Raw genomic sequence first — 26,294 nt, forward strand, 5'->3', positions numbered from 1 at the left:
GGATACCTCATTACTACCACAGGTGTGGAGATGGAGGGAGATCGCATTTCAGCCGTGCGTAATTGGCCGACTCCAACCACGGTGAAGGAGGTGCAGCGCTTCCTTGGCTTTGCCAACTACTATCGGAGGTTTATTTGGGGCTTTGGCAAGGTCGCAGCTCCCATTACCTCCTTGTTGAAGAGTGGGCCGTCCCGGCTCCGCTGGTCTGCTGAGGCTGATTTGGCCTTCAGTAGATTGCGGGGTCTGTTCACCTCCGCCCCGGTACTGGCTCACCCGATCCATCACTACCGTTCGTAGTGGAGGTGGATGCGTCTGAGGTAGGGATAGGCGCTGTCTTATCCCAACGCTCGGGCACGCCACCCAAGCTCCGCCCCTGTGCCTTCTTTTCGAAGAAGCTCAGCTCGGCGGAGCAGAACTACGGCGTTGGTGATCGGGAGCTGCTGGCTGTTGTCCAAGCTTTGACGGTGTGGAGGCATTGGCTTGAAGGGGCGAAACACCCTTTCCTCGTCTGGACAGACCACCGTAACCTGGAGTACATTTGGGCAGCGAGGAGGCTGAATCTTCGCCAGGCCAGGTGGGCCCTCTTCTTCACCCGGTTTGATTTCACACTCTCATACATTCCGGGTATGAAGAACGTGAAGGCAGATGCACTGTCTCGGCTGTATGACACAGAGGAGAGGCCCAGAGACTACACCCCCATACTCCCGGCCTCATGCATTGTGGCGCCGGTAGTATGGGCGATGGACGCGGATATAGCGCAGGCATTACGCACAGATCCATCTCCACCGCAGTGTCCAGCTGGGCTGCAGTACGTGCCTGCGCTTATCCGTGATCGTCTGATCTTCTGGGCACACACGTCACCCTCTTCTGGTCATCCAGGTATCGGTCGTACAATGCGCTGCCTGACCGAGAAGTACTGGTGGCCTACCTTGGCTAAGGACGTGAGGGTGTATGTTTCCTCCTGCTCAGTGTGCGCCCAGAGTAAGGCACCTAGGCACCTCCCAGCGGGTAAGCTACAACCTTTACCAGTTCCACAACGACCATGGTCTCACCTTAGTATTGATTTTCTTACTGATCTCCCTCTCTCCCAAGGTACAACCACTATCCTGGTTGTTATGGATCGCTTTTCGAAGTCCTACCGCCTCCTTCCTCTGCCTGGTCTCCCCACGGCCCTACAAACTGCGGAGGCTCTGTTTACTCACGTCTTCCGGCACTACGGGGTACCAGAGGATATAGTGTCCGACCGAGGTCCCCAGTTCACGTCTAGAGTCTGGAAGTTGTTCATGGAACGTCTGGGGGTCTCGGTCAGCCTGACCTCTGGATTTCACCCCGAGAGTAATGGGCAGGTGGAAAGGGTGAATCAAGATGTGGGTAGGGTCCTGCGGACCTACTGTCAGGACCGGCCGGGGGAGTGGTCAGTGTTTCTACCATGGGCAGAATACACTCAGAACGCTCTCCGCCACTCCTCCACTAACCTAACACCCTTCCAATGTGTTTTGGGTTACCAACCGGTCCTGGCACCGTGGCACCAGAGCCAGACTGAGGCTCCTGCGGTGGATGACTGGTTTTGGCGCGCGGAGGTGACTTGGGACGCACGCTGCCCACGTTCGCCTCCAGCGCACCGTGCGTCATCAGAAGGCGAACGCTGACCGCCACCGCAGGGAGGCCCCGGTTTGTCGTCACCGGCTTACTAGCTACTGCCGATCCCATTCTCATCACTGCACTTGTCATGTCTTGTCTTGTCAATCACACACACCTGGTGCTCATTCCCCTAATTAGTATGTGTATAAGTGTTCCCTCTGTTCCCCTTGTCTTTGTGAGTGATTGTTTATTGTGAGAGCGAGTAGCTCGGTTGAGCTACTCTTCTATTTTCCCTTGTTAGTTTAGTTTTCACGCTGGGTGCGTTTTATATATGTAAACGGAATAAACTCTGGACTTCGGTGTTTTACCTCCTGCGCCTGACTCCTTCATTCACACCTCGTCACAGTATCCTCCAAAAATGTTGGAATGAATGCAGAGGTTTGTTAGTTGTCAAAATTATCTTCCCATTGTCTTGATATTATTTATGTAGTATTTTGTTAGACTCATAATGATTACATGAATAGAAAGACTTCCTAATGTTGTCCATTTCAATTGCAAACTTTGGGAGGATAGGATACATTATGGTACCCATACATTGGACGCTTAAATTAGACACGACTTAGTTGAAGACAGTTTGTTTTATTATTAGTCAATAAGTTGAGTCTTATCTCATTTTAATTATCATCACCCCAGATGATGCCTCTGGTCCTCACTGAAGCTGAGGGAAGGCCTGCAGTGAATAGCAGCTTTTTTTCCTCCATAAATCCAGCTGATGGCCAGTGCCTACTGGAGAAATATAGTGATCAATTTTCAGACTGTGACTTTGGACTGCTGGCCAACCTATATGCATGTGAGGGAAAGCCTGGAAAGGTAAGAGATGGATGATGTGGATGGTAAGAGAATGGTGCATGTGATGAATACAGTGTAGATGATTTTGATATTTGGAATTATAACTATTATAATTATGATGTTCATATCAAGTTAAAAACCAAGTGAGATTTTAGGGCTCACTATTTTACATTTACATTTTAGTCAATTAGCAGACGCTCTTATCCAGAGCAACTTACAGTTAGTGAGTGCATAATTTTTTTTTTTTCATACTATCATTTAAATTGTGCTTAATCATTGTGTATTAATCATTATTTGTGTTCCTGGTGAATTAAACCCGCCTCTGGTTATGCATTGACATAAACAAAGTGCCCTTTAGGTTCATCATTGAAATCATGTTTACATGAACTAAGACCTCCCTGTCTGTGTTTGCTCCAAATGATTACTTTAGGTCAACAAATATTTAACAGGAGACTAAACTGGTTGCGTAATCAGTGCTGAAAATGTTATTTTTATTTTCTGTCACGGTCAGGTCATAGAGGTGAGTGCCAAAAGGAGAACAGGTGAGGAGAGCCTTGTGGGTGCTCTTAGGAAGTCCATGGAGGAGCACTATCCTGATAAAAGTCTGGCTCTGGAGGGCACCTTCATCATCCAGAAAGGGAAGGCCAAGATCCACATCATGGTAAAAACACAAAACTTGCAGATATTTGTGTTGACAGGATTCTGTGACATGGTGTTGTGGTTTCAAGGCTCAATGCATGCTTATTGCTTTCTCTATTTCATTGCCATGACTTAAAATGTTTGTTGCCAACCACAACAATGGACACCAACAGTCAGAACGTATGTAGCCCTTATTACTGAGGCCTCAAAGGCTGCTTAGACAGGCAACCCAATTCTGATATTTTTTTCCACTAATTGGTCTTTTGACCTATCACATCAGATCTTTTTACATCAGCTCTTTTTTAGAGCTGATCTGATTGGTCAAAACACCTATTAGTGGAAAAAAAGACCAGAATTGGGCTGCCTGTTTAAATGCAGCCAAAGAGAGCGTTACCAAATCCCATTTATTGTCTTTCTGGTGCCTCCCTGTGCATAGCCAAAGGAGTTCTCAGCCTGCCCACTCAACTCCAACGACAATGTGAATAAGTGGCTGAAACACTTTGAGGTCAGCGCACCTCTCATCTGCCAAACCGTGATGGTCTCCAGAGACCCTGTGAGTATAGACTTAATCTATTGTCCCTAACTAGACTTTTCTTTGCTATCTGCACTTTTTCCAACTTGCTTTTTTTTGTCTATTCAGGGTTTGGACCTACGTGTGGAGCACACTCACTGCTTCAGCCACCATGGAGAGAGTGGCCACTACTACATAGACACCACTCCTGACACCGTGGAATACCTGGGATACTTCATGCCTGCCGAGTTCGTCTACCGCATCGACCGCCCCAAGGACACCCACGATGTTGGGCGAGACTGAAACATATGACACTTGACAGTCAAATCAATGTTAGAAAGTCTTACCTTTTGATCTTGATTATCTTACTGAATCAATGGTTGATGATCATCTACAAAACATCTTATATTATGCATTATCAAAAGGCATTAGCTTTGATGGTTTTACAACAAAGACCAAATTGTTTTAGTAAAGACAATACTGTGGACCTAAAACTAAAAGTTTTGAACAATAACTCAGAAACATTTCAAGAATCGTTTGATAAAAATGCTTTTGATTCAAATAATTCTAACATTTCATTATGTTGTACTTTAGGGAATTAACTACCTGTCCATAATTTCTACGATAAAACAGCATCCTTGCTTTTCCTGTATTATTTTCCAATTTTTGCAAATCAAATCAGTTTATTGGACACGTACACAATTTAGCAGATGTTATAGCGGGTGCAGCGAAATGCTTGTGTTACTCCTAACAGTGCAGTAAAATGCCAAACAAGTACACAAATAATCAGAAACAAGATATCAAAAATGTCAGAACGAATCCAATTAACAACCAAATAACACTGCATCCCACACTCCATATCCCACAGAAGTTCCCAATCACTGGTAGGAGATAAATGGTCTCAACAAGGGTCATTTTATTCTCTAGTTTATCAACACTTATACATCAAAAATAAGGTGAGCAAACATCAACTGAGGGGACATGACCATGAGAAGTGACAGCTGCATGTAGTGCTGATGGGAGCAAAATCCAAGTATATACTATACAGGATGACAATGCAACATTTATTATGTCAGCAATTGAATGATAAGACATTGAGTGGTGGATTTTCTATGTCTAATGTAAGATATTTTCTATTGACAAGAATGTTGGACGAATGTGTTTGTATTTGTATTTATGGATCCCCAATAGCTGCTGCTACTCTTCCTGGGGTTCAAAAACATAAGACAGCTACATACAGTTTAAAATACTACATGACATTACATTTCATAACACCTTCCCCAACACATTCAGTGTGTTCCCTCAGGCCACCATTCCACCACCACATATTTACAATACAACATCCATGTGCACGTGTGTGTAGATTGTCTTATCATGTGTATGTGTGTCTGTGCCTCTGTGTCCACATCACTGAGGAATTATCATGGTCCACATACACCAACACAGTCGCGAAGAAGGCACGACAATACCTCTTCCCCCTTAGGAGGCTGAAAAGATTTGGCATGGGCCCTCAGATCCTTAAAATGTTCTACAGCTGCACCATTGAGAGCATATTGACCGGCTGCATCACCGCTTGGTATGGCAACTGCTTGGCATCCGACCGCAAAGCGCTACAGAGGGTAGTGCTTACAGCCCAGTACATCACTGGGGCCGAGCTCCCTGCCATCCAGGACCTCTATACCAGGCTGTGTCAGAGGAAGGCCCTAAAAAGACTGTTCTCTCTGCTACCGCACGGCAAGCGGTACCGATGCAGCAAGTCTGGAACCAACAGGACCCTGAAAGACTTCTACCACCAAGTCATAAGACTGCTAAATAGTTAGTTAAATAGTTAACCAATAGCTACCCGGACTATCTGAATTGACCCTTTTTGCACTAACTCTTTTGACTAATCACATACGCTGCTGCTACTGTTTATTTTCTATACTGTTGCCTAGTCACTTTACCCCTACATATATGTACATATCTACCTCAATTACCTCGTACCCCTGCACATTGACTCAGTACTGGTACCCCGTGTATATAGCCAAGTTATTGTCACTCATTGTGTATTTATTCCTCGTGTTATTATGTTTCTATTATTATCCACCATTTAGCCTTGTTGGGAAGGGCCCGTAAGTAATCATTTCACTGTTAGTCTACACCTGTTGTTTACAAAGCATGTGACAAATAAAATGTGATTTGATTGATTTGAGTTTATTGTTTTGGTTCTGATGGGGTACTACAGTTGAACTAAGCTCATGAGGCATTTATAGGTTATATTCTTCAAGAATCAATGGGTAGCCTACATATTATAATTCCAAAAATGTATGTAGCAACTGCTGATTGCCCCTTTAACCAAGCACAATGTTTTGTATTCCAATTGTGATTGGTCCCTGAACCCATGAGGCCATTTTCAAATGTTTAAAAGTCTCATTCTTTTTTTATTTCTGTAAAACCCTGATGAAGGGCTGAATTGCGTCGGTTTTACTATTATTATCAACATCCACTGTTATCCAAGAGTTGCTGAATATCCTCTTCACTTCAGTTCGCTCCTCGTGCACGTTGGAGAGCTAGGTAGTGCAGTGGTCCCTTCTATTCAGTGTTGCCAACTCCTCAGTAAGGAAAGTAGCTATTGGCTGTCCTAAGTCGCTACATGACGTCATCACCTAATTTGCATAATTGGCCATGTGCATGTAATTGTGATGGACACTGTAGGAGAGAGGAATAACGTCGAGGGAGAGACAAAAAGTGAGTAAAAAAAAAACTAAATATGTTTAGAACTACAAATGAACTTTCTTCTGTCGATTCTTGTTTGTTTTCTTATGTCACAATTCCAACCCTCCTCCTTTATCCGGGCTTGGGACTGGCAAAAGTGACCCAAAAGAGACACTGGCAGAGTTACTTATTTTTTTATTTATTTTTTATTTTTAAGTTTGGTTTGGTTTTTAGCCTTATGGTCCACTTAGGAGCCTACAACAAGTCACAGTAACACATTAACATTTTTAATCATAACATTTTAAACCTTTTTTTGTATACAATCTACATTAACAATCTAAATGGACCAAAAAGAGACAATAGAAAAAACTGTCAATGGCAATGTGAGAAAATGATGGTAACTAGTCTGGCCCTAATTCAGGTTCATTGTTGGGTTTTTTCAGACCCCCCTCCACACACACACAGGCTGTGCTGGCTCACAGAAAGAGTGGGTCATCGTCATTTTGGTCAAGGCTCTCTATGGCAGGTTCAGCAACTGAGGAAGCTGACTTAAATTAGTAAGTAGCTGATGTGCCAAAAAGCTGCAAAGAATTATTAGGCAGCTGGTGCTCATAGCAAGCCTCACCAGACAGCTTCAGTCCATATCGAATGTACAGGATGGAGTTAAGGGTCTGCAAGGACATCCGATTTCTAAGTTTGCTTTTTACCACACTCATCTGGCTGAATACTCTCTCGACTTCAGCATTCGAGTGTGGCAAGGACAACACAGACACAGCAGCCATGGCAAGTTCTTGAAAGGGGTTGATATCAGCTGCATCCCTGAACTTCCAAATCAGTGTGTTTTTTTGTCTCATTCCATTTACTAAGATGGATGGCACGCCATTGCTGGACAATCTTGTCTATCTCTGCAGGGGAGTAGCCAAGGAGCTTGGCTATTTTTTATATTTCTCCGGGGCTCTTATTGTGCTTTAGAGTTTCCTCCACATTGAAAACTGACATGTACTGCAATGCTTCGATGTTGTCCGGCAGTCTCACCCTCAACTCATTAGTGAGGGAGATGGTGAAGGCTACACACCGCTTTCGGACATTGTTTTCATCCTCAGGCGCAAGGTGGAGCTCAGCTGCCTTTGACTCAAAAAGGTAACCAAGGAACGGTTTGGGACTGATGTATCCATCTATTGGCCCTTTGAGTACATCAACATTTGCCAGTGGATTCAGCACCCTGCTGCTCACAGACTTGATCAGGCTAACCAAGCTGTCAAGTAGCTTAAGAGGATCTACTTGCTCTCCCTCAAAAGCCTTGATGGCCAACTGTACCTCACCCAGTACTGACTTCAAAAAGTCAGATACAATATGTTTTGAGGATCACTGCACATGGAGTATAAAACCTCAGCCATGTAACAGTGTTCACTGGACTTGGTGACTGCGAAATGCAGCCTAAGCTCCTCCCACTGGTCCAAAATGCGTGAAACCGTGGGTTCAATGGAGAGCCAATGTGTGGCACACACCTTGGTTATCTGTAAACAGTTGATAGTCTCATATATGGCCTTGTAGGCCTCCCTGCGCTTTGGAGACACTGAAAACCAGTTATAAGTCTCTCGTACCAAGTACTCCACACTACGGGGGATGGTGTCATTTGAAGAATGACTTACAGCAAGCTGCAGAGAGTCGCACACACAGCGAATAAGAACCAGATCTTTGAGGCCATACTCCTCCTTCAGCACTTTATGGACACCATTGTTAATCCCCGTCATAACAGAGGCATTGTCAGTCCATATCCCCAGGAGTTTCTCTTTTTTAAGACAACACTTCTCGAGGAAAGCCACAACAGCACAGGCTATATATTTGGCATCTCCTCCAACTCAACAAGCCCCAGAAATATTGATACAATTGTCTGCTTGGTGTCACTAAAGTACCTTATCACAACCCCCAGGTACTTAGAAACACTTACATCTGTGGACTCATCGAGGAGGAGGCTGAAACACTGGTCACCCACATCTGCAACCAACTTTTTCAGAAAGTATGGTGCTAGAACACCATTAATGATTTCTGTGCACTTTGTCCTGTGCATTTTGAAGTGGGTAGCAGCAGTGGAGTATGAGAAAGCAGCTCTACATGCTTCTCCAATGTGATCAGATGCCAGCATGGAACAGTGTTCAGCGATAGCTAATGCCATGGTGGCCTCAGCCTATTTGCAGAGTCAATTTTTTTAACCATAAAGGGCAGCTTGTTTTGGGTGGAACTGTTATAAGGCTTTGCCTTTTGAGTATGTTTCTGAGTTGTCATGTGTTTTTTTACATCACTAAGTTTGGCGTAGAAATCAGCCTTACAATACAGGCAGTATGCCTGTGTATCATCTCCAATAAACGGCTTCAACCAGCCTTTGAATTCAGGGTTTGATTCCCACTCCTTTCTGTTTTTGAGTGTACAGTTTAGACTGAGACATGATGAGCTAGCCAGCTAGATGTTTAGCTTATGTCACAGAGAGGCTCACACACAGTGGACGAGGTGAGTAAGTGACTGAGGCTGTGTGAGTCAAATGCAGTGATATATTTTTGTGCAGTGATTTATTTTAGACAAAGAACATTTTACATTTACATCCCGCCCTGATCAGCCAGCGGCGGCTTCCCGCATGCGCGATTCATTTGGACGAGGAGGGGTGAACATCTCCTGCTCTGACTGCAGCTGGGAGTGACTGATCCGCCTGTGAGTGCTTTGGGAAGGGTGTGGGGCTCACGGTAGCACCTGCTGCTCGTTGAGAAGAGTAAGAACGGTACGTGCTTCACGTCAGAGTCTCCAAAAGACAAAGTCGCTAAGTTGGCAACACTGCTTCTATTTCCTTTCACAGAGGCGTGTAATCATTACTCCAAACAGTTGCAACCCACCCTGTTTGCTGAACCTGTCCAATAGAAACGCTAGTTTTCGTTAACTGTTTGGAGTAACGATTACACCCCTGGGGCGTATTCATTACGCCGATTCGGTTGCAAAACTTTTCTTAAACGGAAGCAAACCGAACGAAACTGGGAGGGACATACCTGAATTTGTCCAATAAAAACTGTCGTATTGGACGAATGACTAGGTTTTGGACTAATGATTACACCCCTGGTATTTTGTTCACCAGTAAAATATCCCCCTTGTGGATACTGCCCTCTACTGTCACTAACAAATAATGCACGTTTCCCACAATGCTGCCCCATCATCATCTCCGGAAGTGAGACAATATTGACAATATGGCCACTGGTCGCAGAAGGTGTAAGTTTTGGATTTGACAGCCCATTCCCCTCGGGCGTAAATAAACCCATTTACCGTCGTCAAGAATCGACGCATATGAATGAAGGGACTCAGGAATCCACGGGATGTTGTCACTGAGCTGAGGATACATTCAGAGCGTGAAAATCGTCATGTCGTTTTTCCGGAGGAAAGGTAAGGAAGTGTGATAGCCGAGCCGGCTAGCACGAGCCAAAGGGCGTAAAGAAGAGGCTCGCGGGAGAGGTTGAGGAATGTGCGATGGCTAGTAATGACTGAGATGAGAATGCGCTTGACATGTCTGTGTGAAGTTCACGCCGACAAAATATCCGCTGAATAATATAGCAAATACCAAATTGTTTCTGTAGTTAGCTGTTTCAAATCTTAAGATATAAAACTGGCAGCCACAAGATGTAGGTAATGCAGCTTTCCTGCTCAATAGTTCTTGCTACTGCTAACGTTAAGTAGCTAACGTTAGCTAGCTGATGCTGTGGTGCTTAGACTCAGCTAGCTAGTATCCCTGACCCTGATCGATCGCAATTCATTATTGGAGAATGCAGATTAGGTTGGTTATTACCTAGATAATAATTAACGAACCTCAAAGCCTTGCATTTGGTGATTTCCTAATAATGTCACGGTAATGTTTATTTAGTTTAGGTCACTGGCTGTCTTCCATGCCAATCAGCTATGCCATGGTGGTTGGATGGATAGCTCCCCATGCAAGTACAAGTAGGCTTAGGGTTGAGTTAAATGGCTCTATGGCAGTGGTCACCAACCGGTCGATCTCCAAGCCATTCCTAGTCGATTACCAAACATTTCTGTAAAAAACCCAACGATAAAGCCTCGTTGTGGGTTGATTCAGCAGCCCTAGCGCCGGCAAGCCAAAGTGTTCCCATTTTGAACCATTTCATGAGTCTGAAGGTAGAACTCCGCCTACCCGGCAGGCCCTGAGAGCAAATCAAGTGCAACCGTAGGCCTACCGCTGGCCAATCAGATAGCTCAGATCACGGTGTCTGCACAGTGTCCTCGCACCAAAGACTAGAAGCCTCGAACACAAATAAAAGTTGATAATGTGAGATTTCAAAACTTTTAAAACCATGACTAGAGACTCCACGAATACAGCAAAGAACTGCTGTTTTTATGAGTAAGTTCATGTTTAAGTTTTTATTCAGCACTGTCTTTGTTCAACAGTTTTATAAGCCATAAAATGCGCGTGTTTCGATAAGCTTCCTTTGTTATTATTTGCGGCTTGTCTTTTTTAATATCGAGGAATAATGCACTTTCTCTGATCATAGGAGTAAAAATATGAATTGGTGAGTCGGGTGACCTCTGCTCCCTCCCTCCCCTCAGACTTACCATCAGATGCAGGCTATCAGTCCAGTAAAAAAGGAAAGAAGAGAAATGATTAAGCTTACTCAGCTGTGCCTCACAAGTAATACAATAAATGATATATTACCAGTGTGATCGTATACCAAATTTTTTAAAATATCATTTCAGAATGGTCTGAGAAGAACAACATTGGCAGGAAAATTCAAGCTTAGCCAATATGCAGTGATAATGTATTGGGCCTATAGCCTACTGCACAAACCTCATTGTTACAGAACTGTTTTCAATTGGTTAATGTTGCATAGGCTTATGTTTTTTAAGTCATGTAAAAAATGTTTTATCTGAGTGGTAGATCTCTGCTTGCATTTTGACTCAGTGATTTTTTGACTCCGAAAAGGTTGGTGACAATTGCTCTAGGCTAACTCAGTATTTACCTTGGAATTGTGGTCAGAAGACATTCAAGCAAAAATTATTGCATGTAAATCACTAGCCCAAACTATAGACCTCCATTCCTGGGGCTAGTAAAACACACACGTGACACAGTTTTCTTGACAGCTACTGTAAAGTATTTGGCCTACAGTGCAAACCATGGATAATATGAAATTATGATGATAACAATCAGTCATATGCGGAGACCTATTTATATACCAAATTAAATTATAAAGCTCTTTGAGGTGGGTAGACATAACCATGTGCTAACCATCTGATGCCTCTGTAATGAAAAAGAGCCTTCCATCCTTCCTCCACTGAACGCTGAAAGCGCCTCAGAAAAACTATTTATGTCATGCGCGAAAGGTTCACTTTCACCACACTATTGTAACCAGGCATATTCTGTTACTTTATGTAATAAAGGAGGACTGAAATGTGTAGAAAAACAGGACTTTGGGTCAAGACGGTTCACTATGGTGATGAGGGTTCTTTGCAGTAACAACATGACAAGGAAGTGACATTCGAGCTGATAGACCAAGGCCACTGTAGTCAATAAACACACCTTGTAAGATGGCAGCCATGCTTCAATGTGAAGAATAACTCTGTTCTATTCCTATCAGGAGCCTCACACAAGTAGTTTGCTCCTCTCTGCTTATCTTATCTGTGCATGACAGTGAGGAAAATAGTTATAATTATTTGTTTGCTTAACAGACAAGGTTATCCCACTGTCACAGGCATATCTGTTTCCCGACCAGGCCTAGGCCATAATATAACTGTATAGTTAAAGGGATACTTATGGATTTTGGCAATGAGGCCCTTTATCTACTTCCCCAGAGTCAGATGAACTCATGGATACCATTTGTAGGTCTCTGTCCAGTATAAAGGAAGTTAGAGTTAGTTTGGCAAGCCAATGCTAACTAGCGTTAGCACAATGACTGGAAGTCTATGGGTATCTGCTGCAATGACTGGAGGTCTATGGGTATCTGCTAGTTAGCAACTTCCTTCAAACTGCACGCAGAGACATAAAAATGATATCCATGAGTTCATCTGACTCTTGTTGCCAAAATCCCGAAGTATCCCTTTAAGTTTCTGCCTTTTCAGTGACACTGCATCATCATCGTCATCATCCCTATTGCTTTACCCTACAATGAACCTCAGGCACAGTATTCCTGTCACTGATCTCCCCCTGCATTGTGAATCAAATGTTAAAGCCTGCTCTAATTACAATGCTATGTAATTCCTTTTTGACCCATAGCAAAAGGCAAGGAACCCGAGCAACCAGTTGATGCTAAAGTCAATAGAGGTGGGTACCGTACTACCACTTCTCTGAAATGATGAATTGCAATGCTGTGCTGCTGCCATCTGATGTTTCATTTTTTAGCAGCCCTGAAAATAGAGAGGAAGGAAGGTCCTTGTTTGAAGTTCTTTGAAAGCAGTCAAGTGTTTAGTTGAAGTGTTATGTTCACGCACACCTTTTTGAGGGTAGCGGTATTTCCCTCTGAGCTTTCCCTTTTTGTAGCTGTTTATATTTGTCTCTGTAAATGTACTGAGAGAGAATGTATTGATTTAGGTAATAACACACATATCAGGTAGTAGGCCTAATTATATCCAAAGTTCAGACTTTAAATTATTGGGTTTATGAGTTTTTAGAGAGATGCCAGTGAAGTATTTTATGTTCTCAGACAGGCTCAAAGTGATAAGTTAACATTTACACAGAGCACACTGTCTCGCACTCCCACACCCCAGCGTAAAAAAAATGTCGCAGCACCCTCTGAGCTCTAACTGGGCACATTCATGTACTAGATCACTACACCATTCAGTTAAAGAAGTAGGCCTTTTTTCAGAACCCATAACCTCGTACATAACATACTTTGTGGATGTTTTGGGTTTCTGTCATCTAGAAATCTTACATTCTGTATTGATTTAAAGGAAATAAGAGACCTATGTTTCCACCCTCCTCCTCCCCTGTAACCCCAGCCCTGGTAGCCCCAGCAAGCCCCCACTCCCCCTCCCTTAGCCTCCGTAACCACCATGCCATCCTGGAGGCGGCGGGGCCCAGCCATGTGGCCATCAACGCCATCTCTGCAAACATGGACTCCTTCGCCCGCGGACGCACGGCCATCCTCAAGAAACAGCCCAGCCACATGGAGGTTGCACACTTTGGGGATCTGGGTATGTGCCTCCAGTATTCTTCTGATTTGTCTCATAGTTTTCAGGGAATGTATTCAGAGTAGGAGTGCTGATCTAGGATTAGGTGACCCCTCTTATTTATTATAATTTAAAAGGCAAAACGTATCCTAGATCGGTAAAAAAAAAAGGTTATTTAGAGTGATTTGAATGGATGAGCGCTTTCTCTTTTAAGTTCTCTCCTTTTGACTGGATTGTGTGTGCCCATGCTTCAGCGAGTTGATACAATGTGATAATAGTAGCTGGTGGACATGGTGCTGGTGGAATGGGTTTAACTACCAACGGGCCTGGCCTTTCTACAAGCGATTGGTTGAATGCTAATCCTGCGACGCACTCGCTCCAACTTCCTGCATGAGTTAGCCTTTTGACCAACCAGCACACTACCAGCAAAGCTTTTTAGTATGACTCATAATTAGGGCCCCAAGTTTTTCCTGAGGGACCACATGACCTGATCAGGAAAACTCCTTATAACGCATGCATCATACTGCAGGGATTTTTATGCCGTTGTAATCCTTGGGCTGGCCGCCAAAGCGTTTTTTCACGTCACCTAAGTCCAAACAGTGTAAAAAATTAATTGTAAACACATTTTCGGGATGGAAAAACACTTTAGTGTGAACTTAAACGACTAAGACCAAATATAAAGTATGTAGAAAAGATAATTGACCTATAAATGTTTTAATATTATAATCTTTAAGAACTAACAATCGCCAAAATAAAAGCTAGACAGTCAGGGAGAATAAAAAATTCCCAAAACAATTAATTTAGTAGTATTAATTGAATTATGTTAGAGCAAAAGAAGCCAAGGCAAAATGCATAGAATTGCAGGAAACTCTTTAAAACTGAAAAATAAATTATTGGCTACACATTTTTTGAATTAGTGCAATGACTGGAAGTATATGGGTATCTACAGATACCCATAGACTTCCAGTCATTGTGCTAACGCTAGTTAGCATTGGCTCGCAAAACTACCTCTTAACTTTCTTCATACTGGACACAGAGACCTACAAATTACATTTACATTTACGTCATTTAGCAGACGCTCTTATCCAGAGCGACTTACAAATTGGTGCATTCACCTTATGATAGCCAGTGGGACAACCAACATTTTAATTTTGAAGGTATATTTGTAATTTTCATTTGTTTTATATATATATATATATATATATATAGGGTTTTTTGTTTTGTTTTTATTTTAGTGTTTTTTAAATCTTTATTTTATTAATGTTCCTTTTTTTGTTATTATATATATATATATATATATATATTTTTTTTTTTTTGTGGGGGTGGGGTGGGGGGGGGGGGGGTGGGGGTAGAAGGATTACAGAGACATAAAAATGGTATCCACTAGTTCATCTGACTTTTGGGAAGTAGATGAAGGGCCTCATTGCCAAAATCCCAAAGTATCCCTTTAAAAATGCTAACATTTCACTACATCACCAAGATGGGGGCCTCAAAGATTTTAAAATTCTAAAATGTATCCACCCCGAAGGGCCGACCACGCTCATTGCCATGCCCTCTGTCACGTCCCCTGCCATGCCCACCACCTAAGCCCCCTTTTTATCCAGAAAAAACCCTGTACTGAGAAGTTTGCTGGGCCCTAAGTTAATTAAATGGCTACCCAAACTTTCTGCTTTTCACCCCTTACCTACATGTACATAGTACTTCAATCAATCACCTAACCTAACCAAACCTACATGTACATATTACCTCAGTCAATCACCCCAACTACCTCATATCCCAGTACGCTGACTCGGTACTGGTACTCCTTGTATATAGCCTGTATATAGCCTCGTCATTGTTATTTTATTGTGTTACTATTTTATTTTTATCCATTTGTCTAATTTTCTTAATTTTTAACTGCATTGTTGGGAAAGGGCTTGTAAGTAAGCGTTTCACTGTAAAGTCAACACTTGTTGTATTCAGTGCATGTGACAAATACAATTTGATTTGATTATGATACATAAGAACTCCCTAAATCTTCTTTCCTCTGAAGATGATGGCTATTTAAATCAAGCATTTCATAAGTGGGTAGATATCAGGCACTAGTTTTATAGTGCCACAGCAGCCAGCTATACCATTAATGTTTATGATAGTGCTGAGTGACAGCACCTGCTGGGACAGGTCATTTAGTTACCAGTGACGGTGAGTCAGAGGGAGGGGGTGGTTGAACCAGTGGTGCAGCATTGAGCCCTGGCCTTGGAATGCAGTAGGGTAGGGTGACTATACTGTACTACACTGACTGGACCCGAGACAGTACTCTGAGGGTGTGAACTCTTGTACAGGAGCAAGGGAGAGAGAAAGGGAGGGAAGGATAGGGAGAGAGGATGGGCGGGCGGGAGGGAGAGCTGAGCTGCTGGTTAACAGTCACACGTGGCAGCCTGCCCACTCTCTGGAGCTGATACTAGGAGCACACAAAACACCAGCTCACTGTTTAGTGCTCCTACTCTAGTCCATTATGTAATGGAGGCCTCCAGCCAGGCTTCAGTCATACATTCACATGGCCTCCCTGATCATATGATCTGTGAACTGTGCCATAGTTGAATAGGTTTTAGATAGATTTTTTGATAAGTATATTTTTTTATGGATGATCGTGTATGGTTTTACAGTGGTTTCATTCAGTATGCTGTGGTCCGCTGTCTGTTTAGGCTGGGTTAGACTTTGTAAGAATGGATGATGTTAAAAGGGCTTTATAAAGACATTTGATCGATTGATGGTTTGATTGATTTGTTCATTGTGTGTTTCAGAACGGTCCAGTGTGATCATACTGTATGGTTGTATAGTGGTTTTATTCAGTGTTGTGGTGTGTTTCAGGGCACTCTAGTGTGAACTACCTGGCCTCTGAGACGCGTTCACGCCTGTCTAAGACGGTGGACCAGATCCTGCGGGACAACGTGGCCATGCCCTACTACATCCAGTTCCAGGAGGCCCGTGGGTCCGACCACCTGGTCCGCTTTTGGCTGGAGGCAGAGAGCTTCCGCTCCACCAGCTGGTCCCGGGTCCGGGCCAACAGTCTCAACTCCGTCAAACACAGCTCCCTGGCCGAGCCTGCCTCCACCCCTGTCTCCCCCGACCCCTCCTCCACCCCAGACATGGACCCACCCTCTGTCCCCATGCCCCCCTCCTCCCGCCCCCTTACACCCAGCCCCCAGGACATTAACAGTAACAGTAGTGAAGGCCCCACTGCGCAGCTCGTCCACAGGGACTCCTTTAGCTCCATAGTGGATCAGAGGCCAGGCACCCCCAGCAGGGAAGACACCCCCACCAGGCAGCACTCCAGGACAGGGACCCCCTTCAAGCTGCAGTCCACCCACGCCCTCAAGGAGCTCTCAGACAAGCTCATGAAGAGTATGTTTGACTGGTCTTCATAAATACATATGTAAATAAAAATCTGCTCTTAATTTACCTGTACAAATAATGGTTAAGTAAGTAGCCTGGAGTCTCTCAGAGCCGGCTGGTGGTGAATGTTACAGAGAGATGCTATGGCTGTTCTCACAATCCTTTTTGTGAGTTGGGCCATAATTTGTGTGTTTGTGTGTTTGTGTTGGGCCATAATGTCTGTACCATAATTTATCTATATGTTTACCTTACTATTATGAGTGCATAACCCCCTGACTAGAAAAGGCTAGTATATTAGCTATATTTGTTCTTATCTCCACCATGTGAAACAACTGGCTGTGAGAATAACAACATCAATTTGTTTTAATTGCACATTTGAGGTAACAATATCTGAGTTGTACACAGTTTATGACACCTGTGACTGACCGTTAACCATCTTCTCCTGTGTGTTGTAGGTATCGAGAGAGATGCAGTGAACATCTTCACCAAGTACATCTCTCCAGACGCTGCTAGGCCCATCCCCATCACAGAACAGATCAGAAACGACATAGTCGGTAAGAAATTAGTACCGCCACCTGTTTTCCATTAGTATTGACTTTGACTGTAAGACAGTGCAGTCTCTGTGTGTACTGTATGAGTATTTTATCAGAACTGTATGAGTACTGTATGCATTCCTATGAATGTTAGACCTAGTAGGAATGTTGCAACCAATGTTAAAGATCAAATCAGCCCTAATCCTCGTCTGTGAAGTATATTTAACTACGTTTCAGGAGAACTATTTTGTGGATGAATTGATAATCTGTTGTGTGATTGTGACTGTTTTTGTCCCTTTCTCCACTTTGCCAGCTAAAATCTGTGGCGAGGATGGAATGGTGGACCCAAACTGCTTTGTCATTGCACAGTCAGTCGTCTTCTCCATCATGGAACAACAGTACGTTTTAGATTTTCCAGTCTTCATGTTCTAGTATCCATTGAAAGATTGACCATTTCTCATCTGTAAGGATCATTATTTGTCTCCTATGATTATAGTGTAACCACTGTTCTCTTATACACCAATCCACTCTTATATCATAAATGTAAATGTAATCACATATAATTTATATTTCCCAGGCACTTTAGTGAATTCTTGCGCAGCCATCATTTCTGTAAGTACCAGATCGAAGTGTTGACCAGTGGCTCGGTGTTTCTGGCAGACATCTTGTTCTGTGAGTCGGCCCTATTCTACTTTTCTGAGGTGAGAGCAACAGCTGGACCCCACAATTGATGTTGTTTAAACACAACCACAGTATGTTGTCAAGTTCATTAATATTCATTGCTGTTTTATTCATTGGTGTTATTGCTATTAGTGCTACTGGTGTTTCTATTCTATTTGTTTATATTCTATTATTCTCTATTCTATTCTATTTTACTTTAGTGTCAAATGGTAGGTGTTAATAGAAGTGTCATTGGTGATAAAGCAATATGGTGTCTGTCTGTGTGTCTCCCCAGTACATGGAGAAGGAGGAAGCTGTGAACGTCCTGCAGTTCTGGCTGGCAGCAGACAACTTTCAGGACCAGCTGGCTGCTATGGCTGGCCAGTACGACGGTCAGGAGGCCCAGAATGATGCCATGATCCTCTATGACAAGTAAGACATCGGTTTCTTTATAATATACACTGTGGCCAGTTTTTTAGGTACCCCGTTCACAAAAATTGTTTGCTCCTACAGACAGTGAATCACGTGGCCGTGGTTTGCTATATAAAGCAGGCAGACAGACATCGAGGCATTCAGTTACTGTTTGATTGAACATTAGAATGGGCAAAACAAGTGACCTAAGCGACTTTGAGCGTGGTATGATCGTCGGGGCCAGGCGCGCCAGGTTCAGTATCTCAGAAACGTCCGCCCTCCTGGGCTTTTCACGCACGACAGTGTCTAGGGTTTACCGAAGATGGTGTGACAAACAAAAAACATCCAGTCAGCGCCAGTCCTGTGTGCGAAAACAGCTCGTTGATGAGAGAGGTTGAAGGAGAATGGAAAGAATCGTGCAAGCTAACAGGCAGGCTACAAACAGACAAATAACGGCGCAGTACAACAGTGGTGATCACCAACACTGGACAATTGAGGAGTGGAAAAACATTGCCTGGTCCGATGAATCACGGTTCCTGTTGCGTCATGCTGATGGCAGAGTCAGGATTTGGCGTAAGCAGCATGAGTCCATGGACCCATCCTGCCTGGTGTCAACGGTACAGTCTGGTGGCGGTGGTGTACTGGTGTGGGGAATGTTTTCCTGGCACACGTTAGGTCCCTTGAGACCAATTGAGCAACGATTGAACACCACTGCGTATCTGAACATTGTTGCTGACCAAACCCATTGGAGCAGTGGTCTCCAAGGCATTCCTAGTCGATCACCCAAAATGTTGGTAAAAACCCAACGATAAACCCTTGCGTTCCTATTTTGTTTTTATTTGTTTTGCGCTGTTGGCGGTAGGTGCACTTGATTTAACAGCCCTAGCGGCAGGAAGGCAAAGTGTTCCCATTTTGAACCATTTCAGGTGTCTGAATGTAGAACTCCACCTACCCAGCAGGCTCAGAGAGCAAATCAAGTGCACCTATAGGCCTACCGCTGGCCAATGAGAGCTCAGATCACCGTGTTTCACTTTCTCTGATCATAGGAGTAACAACATTAATTGGTACATGAAGCAGAAATAATGCAGTGCGACTTGAGTTTCGCCATCAGCTGGAAGACTGTGTCCCCTTTTCTCAGCTGAGAGGAGGTACGGTGAGTCGGGTAAGAGGCAGCCTCACCGCTGCTCCCTCCCTCAGACTGACCATCAGATGCAGGCCATCAGTCAGTAAAAAAATAAAAAAGATTAAGCTCACTCAGTTGTGCCTCACAAGTAATACAACAAATGATCTGTTACCAGTGTGATCATATATTTAAATGTGTAAATATAATTTCAAAATGGTCTGAGAAGAACAACATTGGCAGGGCAATTCAAGCTTAGTCAATATGCAGTGATAATGTATTGGGCCTATAGCCTACTGCACAAACCTTACTGCTACAGAACTGTTTTCAATTGATTAATGTTGCATAGGCTTATAAAATATTAAGTCCTGTTGAAAAATAATCTTGCCTTGCATTTTGACTCAGAAAGTGATCTTGACTCAGAAAAGGTGGGTGACCACTGCAATTGAGCGTCTTTGGGATGATATGGAATGGGCTGTTCCGCCGTCCAATCTGCAGCAACTGTGTAATGCCATTGCATCAGCATGGACCAACATCCCTGTGGAACATTTGCGACACATTGTAGAATCCATTCCCCGGAGAATTCAGGCTGTTCTGGAGGCAAAAGGGGTCCGACCCGGTACTAGATGGGTGTACCTAATAAACTGAGTGTATTTGTCTTAACAATATCTTTGCTTTCACACCATCTTTGCCTTTACACTATATTTGTCTTTGAAATATATTTGCCTTCACAATATCTTTGCCTAAACACCTCAGCATTACTCAGTATGGAATGTTTATTTGGACACCAGTTTAATAATGGTGGGATCTGTTTCCTCCCCAGGTATTTCTCACTCCAAGCCACCAACCCTCTGGGTTTCGATGACTCTGTGCGGATGGAGATAGAGTCTAATATCTGCCGGGAGGGAGGGCCTCTACCAGACTGCTTCACCACTCCTCTCAGACAGGCCTGGACCACCATGGAAAAGGTGAGGGGTTGAAAGTCACACAGTAACATTGTACTTTAAAAAAATCATAATTTAGCTGATATTCTTATCCAGAGAGACTTACAGGAGCAATTAGAGTTAAGTGCCTTGCTCAAGGGCACAGACATATTTTTCACCTAGTCGGTTCTGGGATTCAAACCAGAGACCTTTCAGTTACTGGCCCAACGCTCTTAACCTGGGTCAAATACATTTGTTGGTACGGGACACACATAGGGGTCACTCTGCAAACTCACAACTGTAAAATCACTAGGAAATCAGCTTTAAAAACAACAACATTAGATTGAACCATGAGGTTTAGATTACCAGTGACAGGCCTTTGGGGTTATTGAAGATAGTGGTACCAGAGCAATAAATATATAAAGATTTGGCTCTGAGTTACCATGTTGTTGCCAAAGGCTAGGGATGATGCTGAAACACTTTGCCATGCTCTGAAGAAAACGGAAGTCCTTCATGACTGAAAAGCATGACCCTCTGGCATTTTTAAGTTCAACTTTGCTAATGTGAAGTTCATGTCATTTTTCTGCCCTCAGGTCTACATGCCAGGCTTCCTGTCGAGTAACCTTTACTACAAGTATCTGAGTGACCTTATCAACTCTGTCCGAGCGGATGAGTTTGTGCTGGCCAGCGCTCCCGGTCAAGGCGTGGCCCCGGATGGTGACCGCTGCACCAATGCTACCGAGGGGTCTCAAGCCCAGGTAGATAACCCCACACCTGACCTGCTCACACCCTGAACTTTCGCTTTACATCGACTGACATTTTCCTCATTTCATGAGACCTTTAGAAAAGTTTGTCTACGTGCACTCGAATGAATGAATGTTCAACAGCATTAGCACTTGTACCTTTGTCTGTGGTCCGTTTTCCCTCCTGAACCGTTTAGGAGATAAGGAACTTAGAGTAAATAGCTTAATACGTGGAATATTACTCCCTCTAGTTCTTCTAACTGTGCAAAGTATTATATTTTTTCTCATTACAGCAAGCTACCAAAAAGGCGGCAGCAGTGAAAATCTTGAAAAACTTTGACGAGGCGATAACGGTGGACATAGCCAGTTTGGACCCAGAGTCCCTGTACCAGCGCCCCTATGCTGGGTGAGTCTGCATAACCTCCTCTGGCCTTCTCAGATATATACAGCTGCGCAAAAAATTAAGAGACCACTGCAAAATTATCAGTTTCTCTGGTTTTACTATTTATAGGTATGTGTTTGGGTAAAAATAATTTTTTTGTTTTATTCTATAAACTACTGACAACATTTCTCCCAAATTCCAAATAAAAATATTGTCATTTAGAGCATTTATTTGCAGAAAATGACAACTGGTCAAAATAACAAAAAAGATGCAGTGTTGTCAGACCTCGAATAATGCAAAGAAAATAAGTTCATGTTCATTTTTAAACAACACAATAGTAATGTTTTAACTTAGGAAGAGTTCAGAAATCAATATTTGGTGGAATAACCCTGATTTTCAATCACAGCTTTCATGCGTCTTGGCATGCCAGTCTTTCACATTGATGTTGGGTGACTTTATGCCACTCCTGGCGCAAAAAATTCAAGCAGCTCGGCTTTGTTTGATGGCTTGTGACCATCCATTTTCCTCTTGATCACATTCCAGTAGTTTTCAATGAGGTTCAGGTCTGGAGATTGGGCTGGCCATGACAGGGTCTTGATCTGGTGGTCCTCCATCCACACCTTGATTGACCTGGCTGTGTGGCATGGCGCATTGTCCTGGTGGAAAAACCAGTCCTCAGAGTTGGGGAACAGTGTCAGAGCAAAAGGAAGCAAGTTTTCTTCCAGGACAACCTTGTACATGGCTTGATTCGTGCGTCCTTCACAAAGACAAATCTGCCCGATTCCAGCCTTGCTGAAGCACCCCCAGATCATCACCGATCCTCCACCAAATTTCACAGTGGGTGCGAGACACTGTGGCTTGTAGGCCTCTCCAGGTCTCCGTCTAACCATTAGACGACAAGGAGTTGGGCAAAGCTGAAAATTGGACTCATCAGAGAAGATGACCTTACTCCAGTCCTCTACGGTCCAATCCTTATGGTCTTTTGGTCCTCTGTAGCTCAGCTGGTAGAGCATGGCGCTTGTAACGCCAAGGTAGTGGGTTCGATCCCCGGGACCACCCATACACAAAAATGTATGCACGCATGACTGTAAGTCGCTTTGGATAAAAGCGTCTGCTAAATGGCATATTATTTATTTATATTATTTTGCAAACCTCAGCCTGGCTCTTCTTTGCTTCTCATTGATTTAGGGCTTTTTTCTAGCTTTGCAAGACTTCGGCCCTGCCCCTAGGAGCCTGTTTCGAACCGTCCTCGCTGTGCACTTCACCCCAGCTGCCGTTTGCCATTCTTTTTGTAGGTCACTTGATGTCATCCTACGGTTGTTGAGTGACATTCGAATGAGTTGGCGGTCATCCCGGTCAGTAGAGAGTCGTTTTCGCCCTCTGCCGGTCTGTAGCTTTGTTGTCCCCAATGTCTGCTTGACCTTGTTCTTATGAACTGCCGTCTTTGAAATTTTAAGGATGGAAGCAACCTGACGCTCACTGTATCCCTCTGCCAGTAAAGCCAGAATTGAACCCTTTTCCTCACTCAAAACTTTCCTTTTCAACTCTTTTGGCATGGTCAATAGTTATTTTTGGATTAATATTACTTTTGAGGTACTATTACCACTGTTTTTGCCATCCAGCTGGTCCTATTGCAAGAGGATAGTGATGACCACAGCAGTGGCTTTTATACTTTTCCTCGTTAAATAAGATTTGGTTCATGTGATCACCAAATTTAGTAGAAAGAGGTGTGCCTGTGTTGGAATTCAACAGACACTGGAATGGAATGGCTGTCATACATGTAGAGATGCTGATTTAAGAAAAATTTGCAGTGGTCTCTTAATTTTTTCCACAGCTGTATATTTGTATATATTCTCAGCACTCTGTAAGTACTGTCGTCTGTAAACAACATTTACTATTTCAAGTATTTAATTTTGATTTTTTTTAAAAAAATGTTTCTCTACTGGATTAAATTTGTGAAAATAGTTTTATAATGGTGCTAAATTTCCCCCATTGCTACCCCTGAACTGTCCTGATTTTACTACTGTAATATTCCCAAAAGGGTTATTTGATGCTAGCTAAGTAAGCCAGTGTAATGGCCACTGATGTGTGACTAAACCACTCCAAATACAAACATGTTTTAAATGAATATGGCCCCGTGTAGCTCAGTTGGTAGAGCATGGCGCTTGCAACGCCAGGGTTGTGGGTTCGTTTCCCATGGGGGGCCAGTATGAAAAAATGTATGCACTCACTAACTGTAAGTCGCTCTGGATAAGAGTGTCTGCTAAATGACTAAAATGTAAAATGAATATGTGATGTTAAAAAGCATATTTTCAAAGACTCCACCATGCGGTCCTCAGTGTGACAGCAGATTTGTAGGTTATCCCCATTACATTATAGCAGTCTAATGGGCCAAACACAGGCTGATATATGGGGTTTGTGTGGCCTTAGGCAGCCCCAGTAGTGTCCTAGTTGCAGTAAGAGATTAGCCTCGTCCCAGATCTGTTTGTGCTGGGACCAAATGACAATGACTATAGGAGTTGGCTGTACAGCACAAACGAATGTGGGACCAGTCTAGTAACAGGGTGCTGTCTCCATAGACATCTGATATCTATGACATCATTGGCTATGTCCCCTCTCTATTCAGAAGAATGACGTTTGGGAAAGTGAACGAGCTGGGACAGTTCATAAGGGAGGCCGAACCAGAGCCGGATGTGAAGAAATCCAAAGGTAACAGACAAATACAAATGTACATTGACAATCTATATCTTTCTTTCTCTCTTCTCTTCTCCTATTTTCTCTCTCTTTTCCCTCTCTCTTCTCTTTCCTTTTCTCCACACTCTCTCTACTGTTCATTGTTGCTTGTATAATTTTAGTGCCATGTCACTCAAGCATGCATGGTGTGGGTATTGTCTTCTATTCTCATCCTAACCGCAACCAGAAAGTGGGTTGAAATATGTGAGGCACCCCAAATACAACCCAAGGTGCTTTTAGTTCTTATAAAAGACTACAGTATAACATGAATACATTATTTAGGATTTCTTAGAAGATAACATTCTCTGAGAACAGAGGAAATCCATATAAAAAGTCCTGGACTAAACCTGTATATGTTGAATGCATTTTCTTAGTAGATTTCATGGCTCTAATCACAAAACAACTTTTCTTCCGAATGCATCGATCGCATTCTAAGAGAACTCTGTGCTGTGATTTTTCATGTACCTCATATGTCCAGTATCTTTCAGAGGAACAATAGATGAGAGGCTCATCCTCTGACTATTGCCATATTCTTCACTCACTCTTCTCTCTCTTCTCACAGGTTCCATGCTCTCTCTAGCCATGAAGAAACTTGTTCAAGGCAACTCAGATGAGGTGTGTAAACCAACAAAACAAGCTCCTCTTGTGTTGAATCTATTTGAACTAATGAATAATAGGAATGATGAACATATTGAATTGTAACTTGTGTATGTGTGTTTAGGCCCAGGAGGAGATGGCCTGGAAGATCGCTAAGATGATCGTCAATGACGTCGTACACCAGGCGCACCACGACAGTCCTGGCAAATCCACCAAGGTACGTCAAATTGTTCCGGATATCTGTATGCCTCAAGCCATTGCATTTATCTAATACAGTAGGCAACTATATATATAAAAAAGACTCCTCAGTCATGACAAGTTTACTGTTGTATGATGATTGTCCATGTTTCATTGTCAATCTCTCTCCCTAGTTATGACCCTCCAGTGGAGAACCAAAGGATTGTCACTCCCTTCATCCAATAGAGACAGACAGCGTGACAGACAGATGTCACTTAGTCCAGTGATGAACTGTACACTGGATTCACCTTACGGTCAAATGCATCAATGAAGATAGAAGAACAAAAGCATTCCATGATCTCCTGCATCAACTTGTACCGGTATGTGTGTGAATATATGTGCGCAAGCGAAAAACTTGAAGTATATCCTCCATCCATCCAACTCGTCGTAACACTATGAAGGCATCTCTGTGAACGAATGAAGAGGAAAAAGAAAAGAAAAGCAAACAAAGCAGTTGCACAAAGAGCACCCGACTTCCTTCCTTCCAGAACAGAAAGGAGGGATGACAAACTAGGACACAAAATGGTGCGGGAGCTGTCAGAAAGAGCAGCACTTCAGAAAGCAACGGTGCTGCCGTGGTTACCTCTGTTACCATGCCATCAGGTGGCCTAGCCTGCAGTGACCTGAAGCATCCTTCACTAAGCAATCACTAAGAAGACTAGGTTGTCCTCTCCATCTTCTCTCCTTACCCCACCACCACCACCGCCTTTATGCCCATTCCTCATTCTTTGTTTTTAGATTACATCTATTTGAAAGGGGTTAGACTGATGCCAAAAACAAATTCAGCTGGAAGTAGGGGCTTTGTACAGTTTTTATTTTGCGGCAGATGCTTATATTCCTGGGCCCTCCTGGAGTATTGTATCAGTGGGGTGGGTTACTATGATGAGATGGTGAGTCAGGTTGAGTCGTCCTGGCCTGCCCTCCTGGCTGTTCCCTAATGTACTTTATAGAGCAGGTCAGACATGTTACAGTCAAACAGGAATGGACCTTCTTGATTTCCTGGTCTTGCCATCCATCTGTAGCTCTGGCGACCCCTGGCACCTTGTCAATATCATTACAGTGTAGGCTAGTGAATAAATACTCCTTATTATGGACTGAAGAAGACATGCTACAGTTGCAATGAAAGAAGAACTCCAGGCTACTCCATGTAATGTTAT

At 43.4% G+C, this 26,294-nt stretch overlaps 2 protein-coding genes across 2 annotated transcripts; both read left to right on the top strand.

Moving 5' to 3' along the window:
• Positions 1–2,277: 2,277 nt before the first annotated feature.
• LOC311142197 (ester hydrolase C11orf54 homolog) lies at positions 2,278–4,224 on the top strand (the record flags this gene model as incomplete). The annotated part of the gene is made up of 4 exons (XM_084177791.1): positions 2,278–2,451; positions 2,942–3,091; positions 3,506–3,622; positions 3,710–4,224. The coding sequence occupies 4 exons, from the start codon at positions 2,278–2,280 to the stop codon at positions 3,881–3,883; spliced, it is 615 nt and encodes a 204-aa protein (XP_084033917.1). The 3' UTR covers positions 3,884–4,224.
• A 5,263-nt stretch (positions 4,225–9,487) lies between these two features.
• Positions 9,488–25,563, top strand: akap10 (A kinase (PRKA) anchor protein 10). The gene is made up of 15 exons (XM_084177793.1): positions 9,488–9,697; positions 12,531–12,578; positions 13,253–13,447; positions 16,274–16,807; positions 17,254–17,352; positions 17,645–17,729; positions 17,909–18,032; positions 18,287–18,423; positions 20,346–20,490; positions 21,039–21,203; positions 21,482–21,594; positions 24,197–24,279; positions 24,866–24,918; positions 25,025–25,117; positions 25,272–25,563. The coding sequence occupies exons 1-15, from the start codon at positions 9,676–9,678 to the stop codon at positions 25,275–25,277; spliced, it is 1,902 nt and encodes a 633-aa protein (XP_084033919.1). The 5' UTR covers positions 9,488–9,675; the 3' UTR covers positions 25,278–25,563.
• Positions 25,564–26,294: the final 731 nt, after the last annotated feature.

Source organism: Coregonus lavaretus (genome assembly GCF_964263955.1).
Source record: "Coregonus lavaretus genome assembly, chromosome: 15".
Classification (NCBI taxonomy): domain Eukaryota; kingdom Metazoa; phylum Chordata; class Actinopteri; order Salmoniformes; family Salmonidae; genus Coregonus; species Coregonus lavaretus.

What these genes read in the sequence shown, in the direction of transcription:
- akap10 (XM_084177793.1), top strand. Translation starts at nt 9,676, where the DNA reads ATGTCGTTTTTCCGGAGGAAAG. An exon ending in CTCAGACAAGCTCATGAAGA is followed by an intron (nt 16,808 to 17,253) that starts GTATGTTTGACT and finishes TGTGTGTTGTAG; the next exon opens with GTATCGAGAGAGATGCAGTG. An exon ending in CCTGGACCACCATGGAAAAG is followed by an intron (nt 20,491 to 21,038) that starts GTGAGGGGTTGA and finishes TTCTGCCCTCAG; the next exon opens with GTCTACATGCCAGGCTTCCT.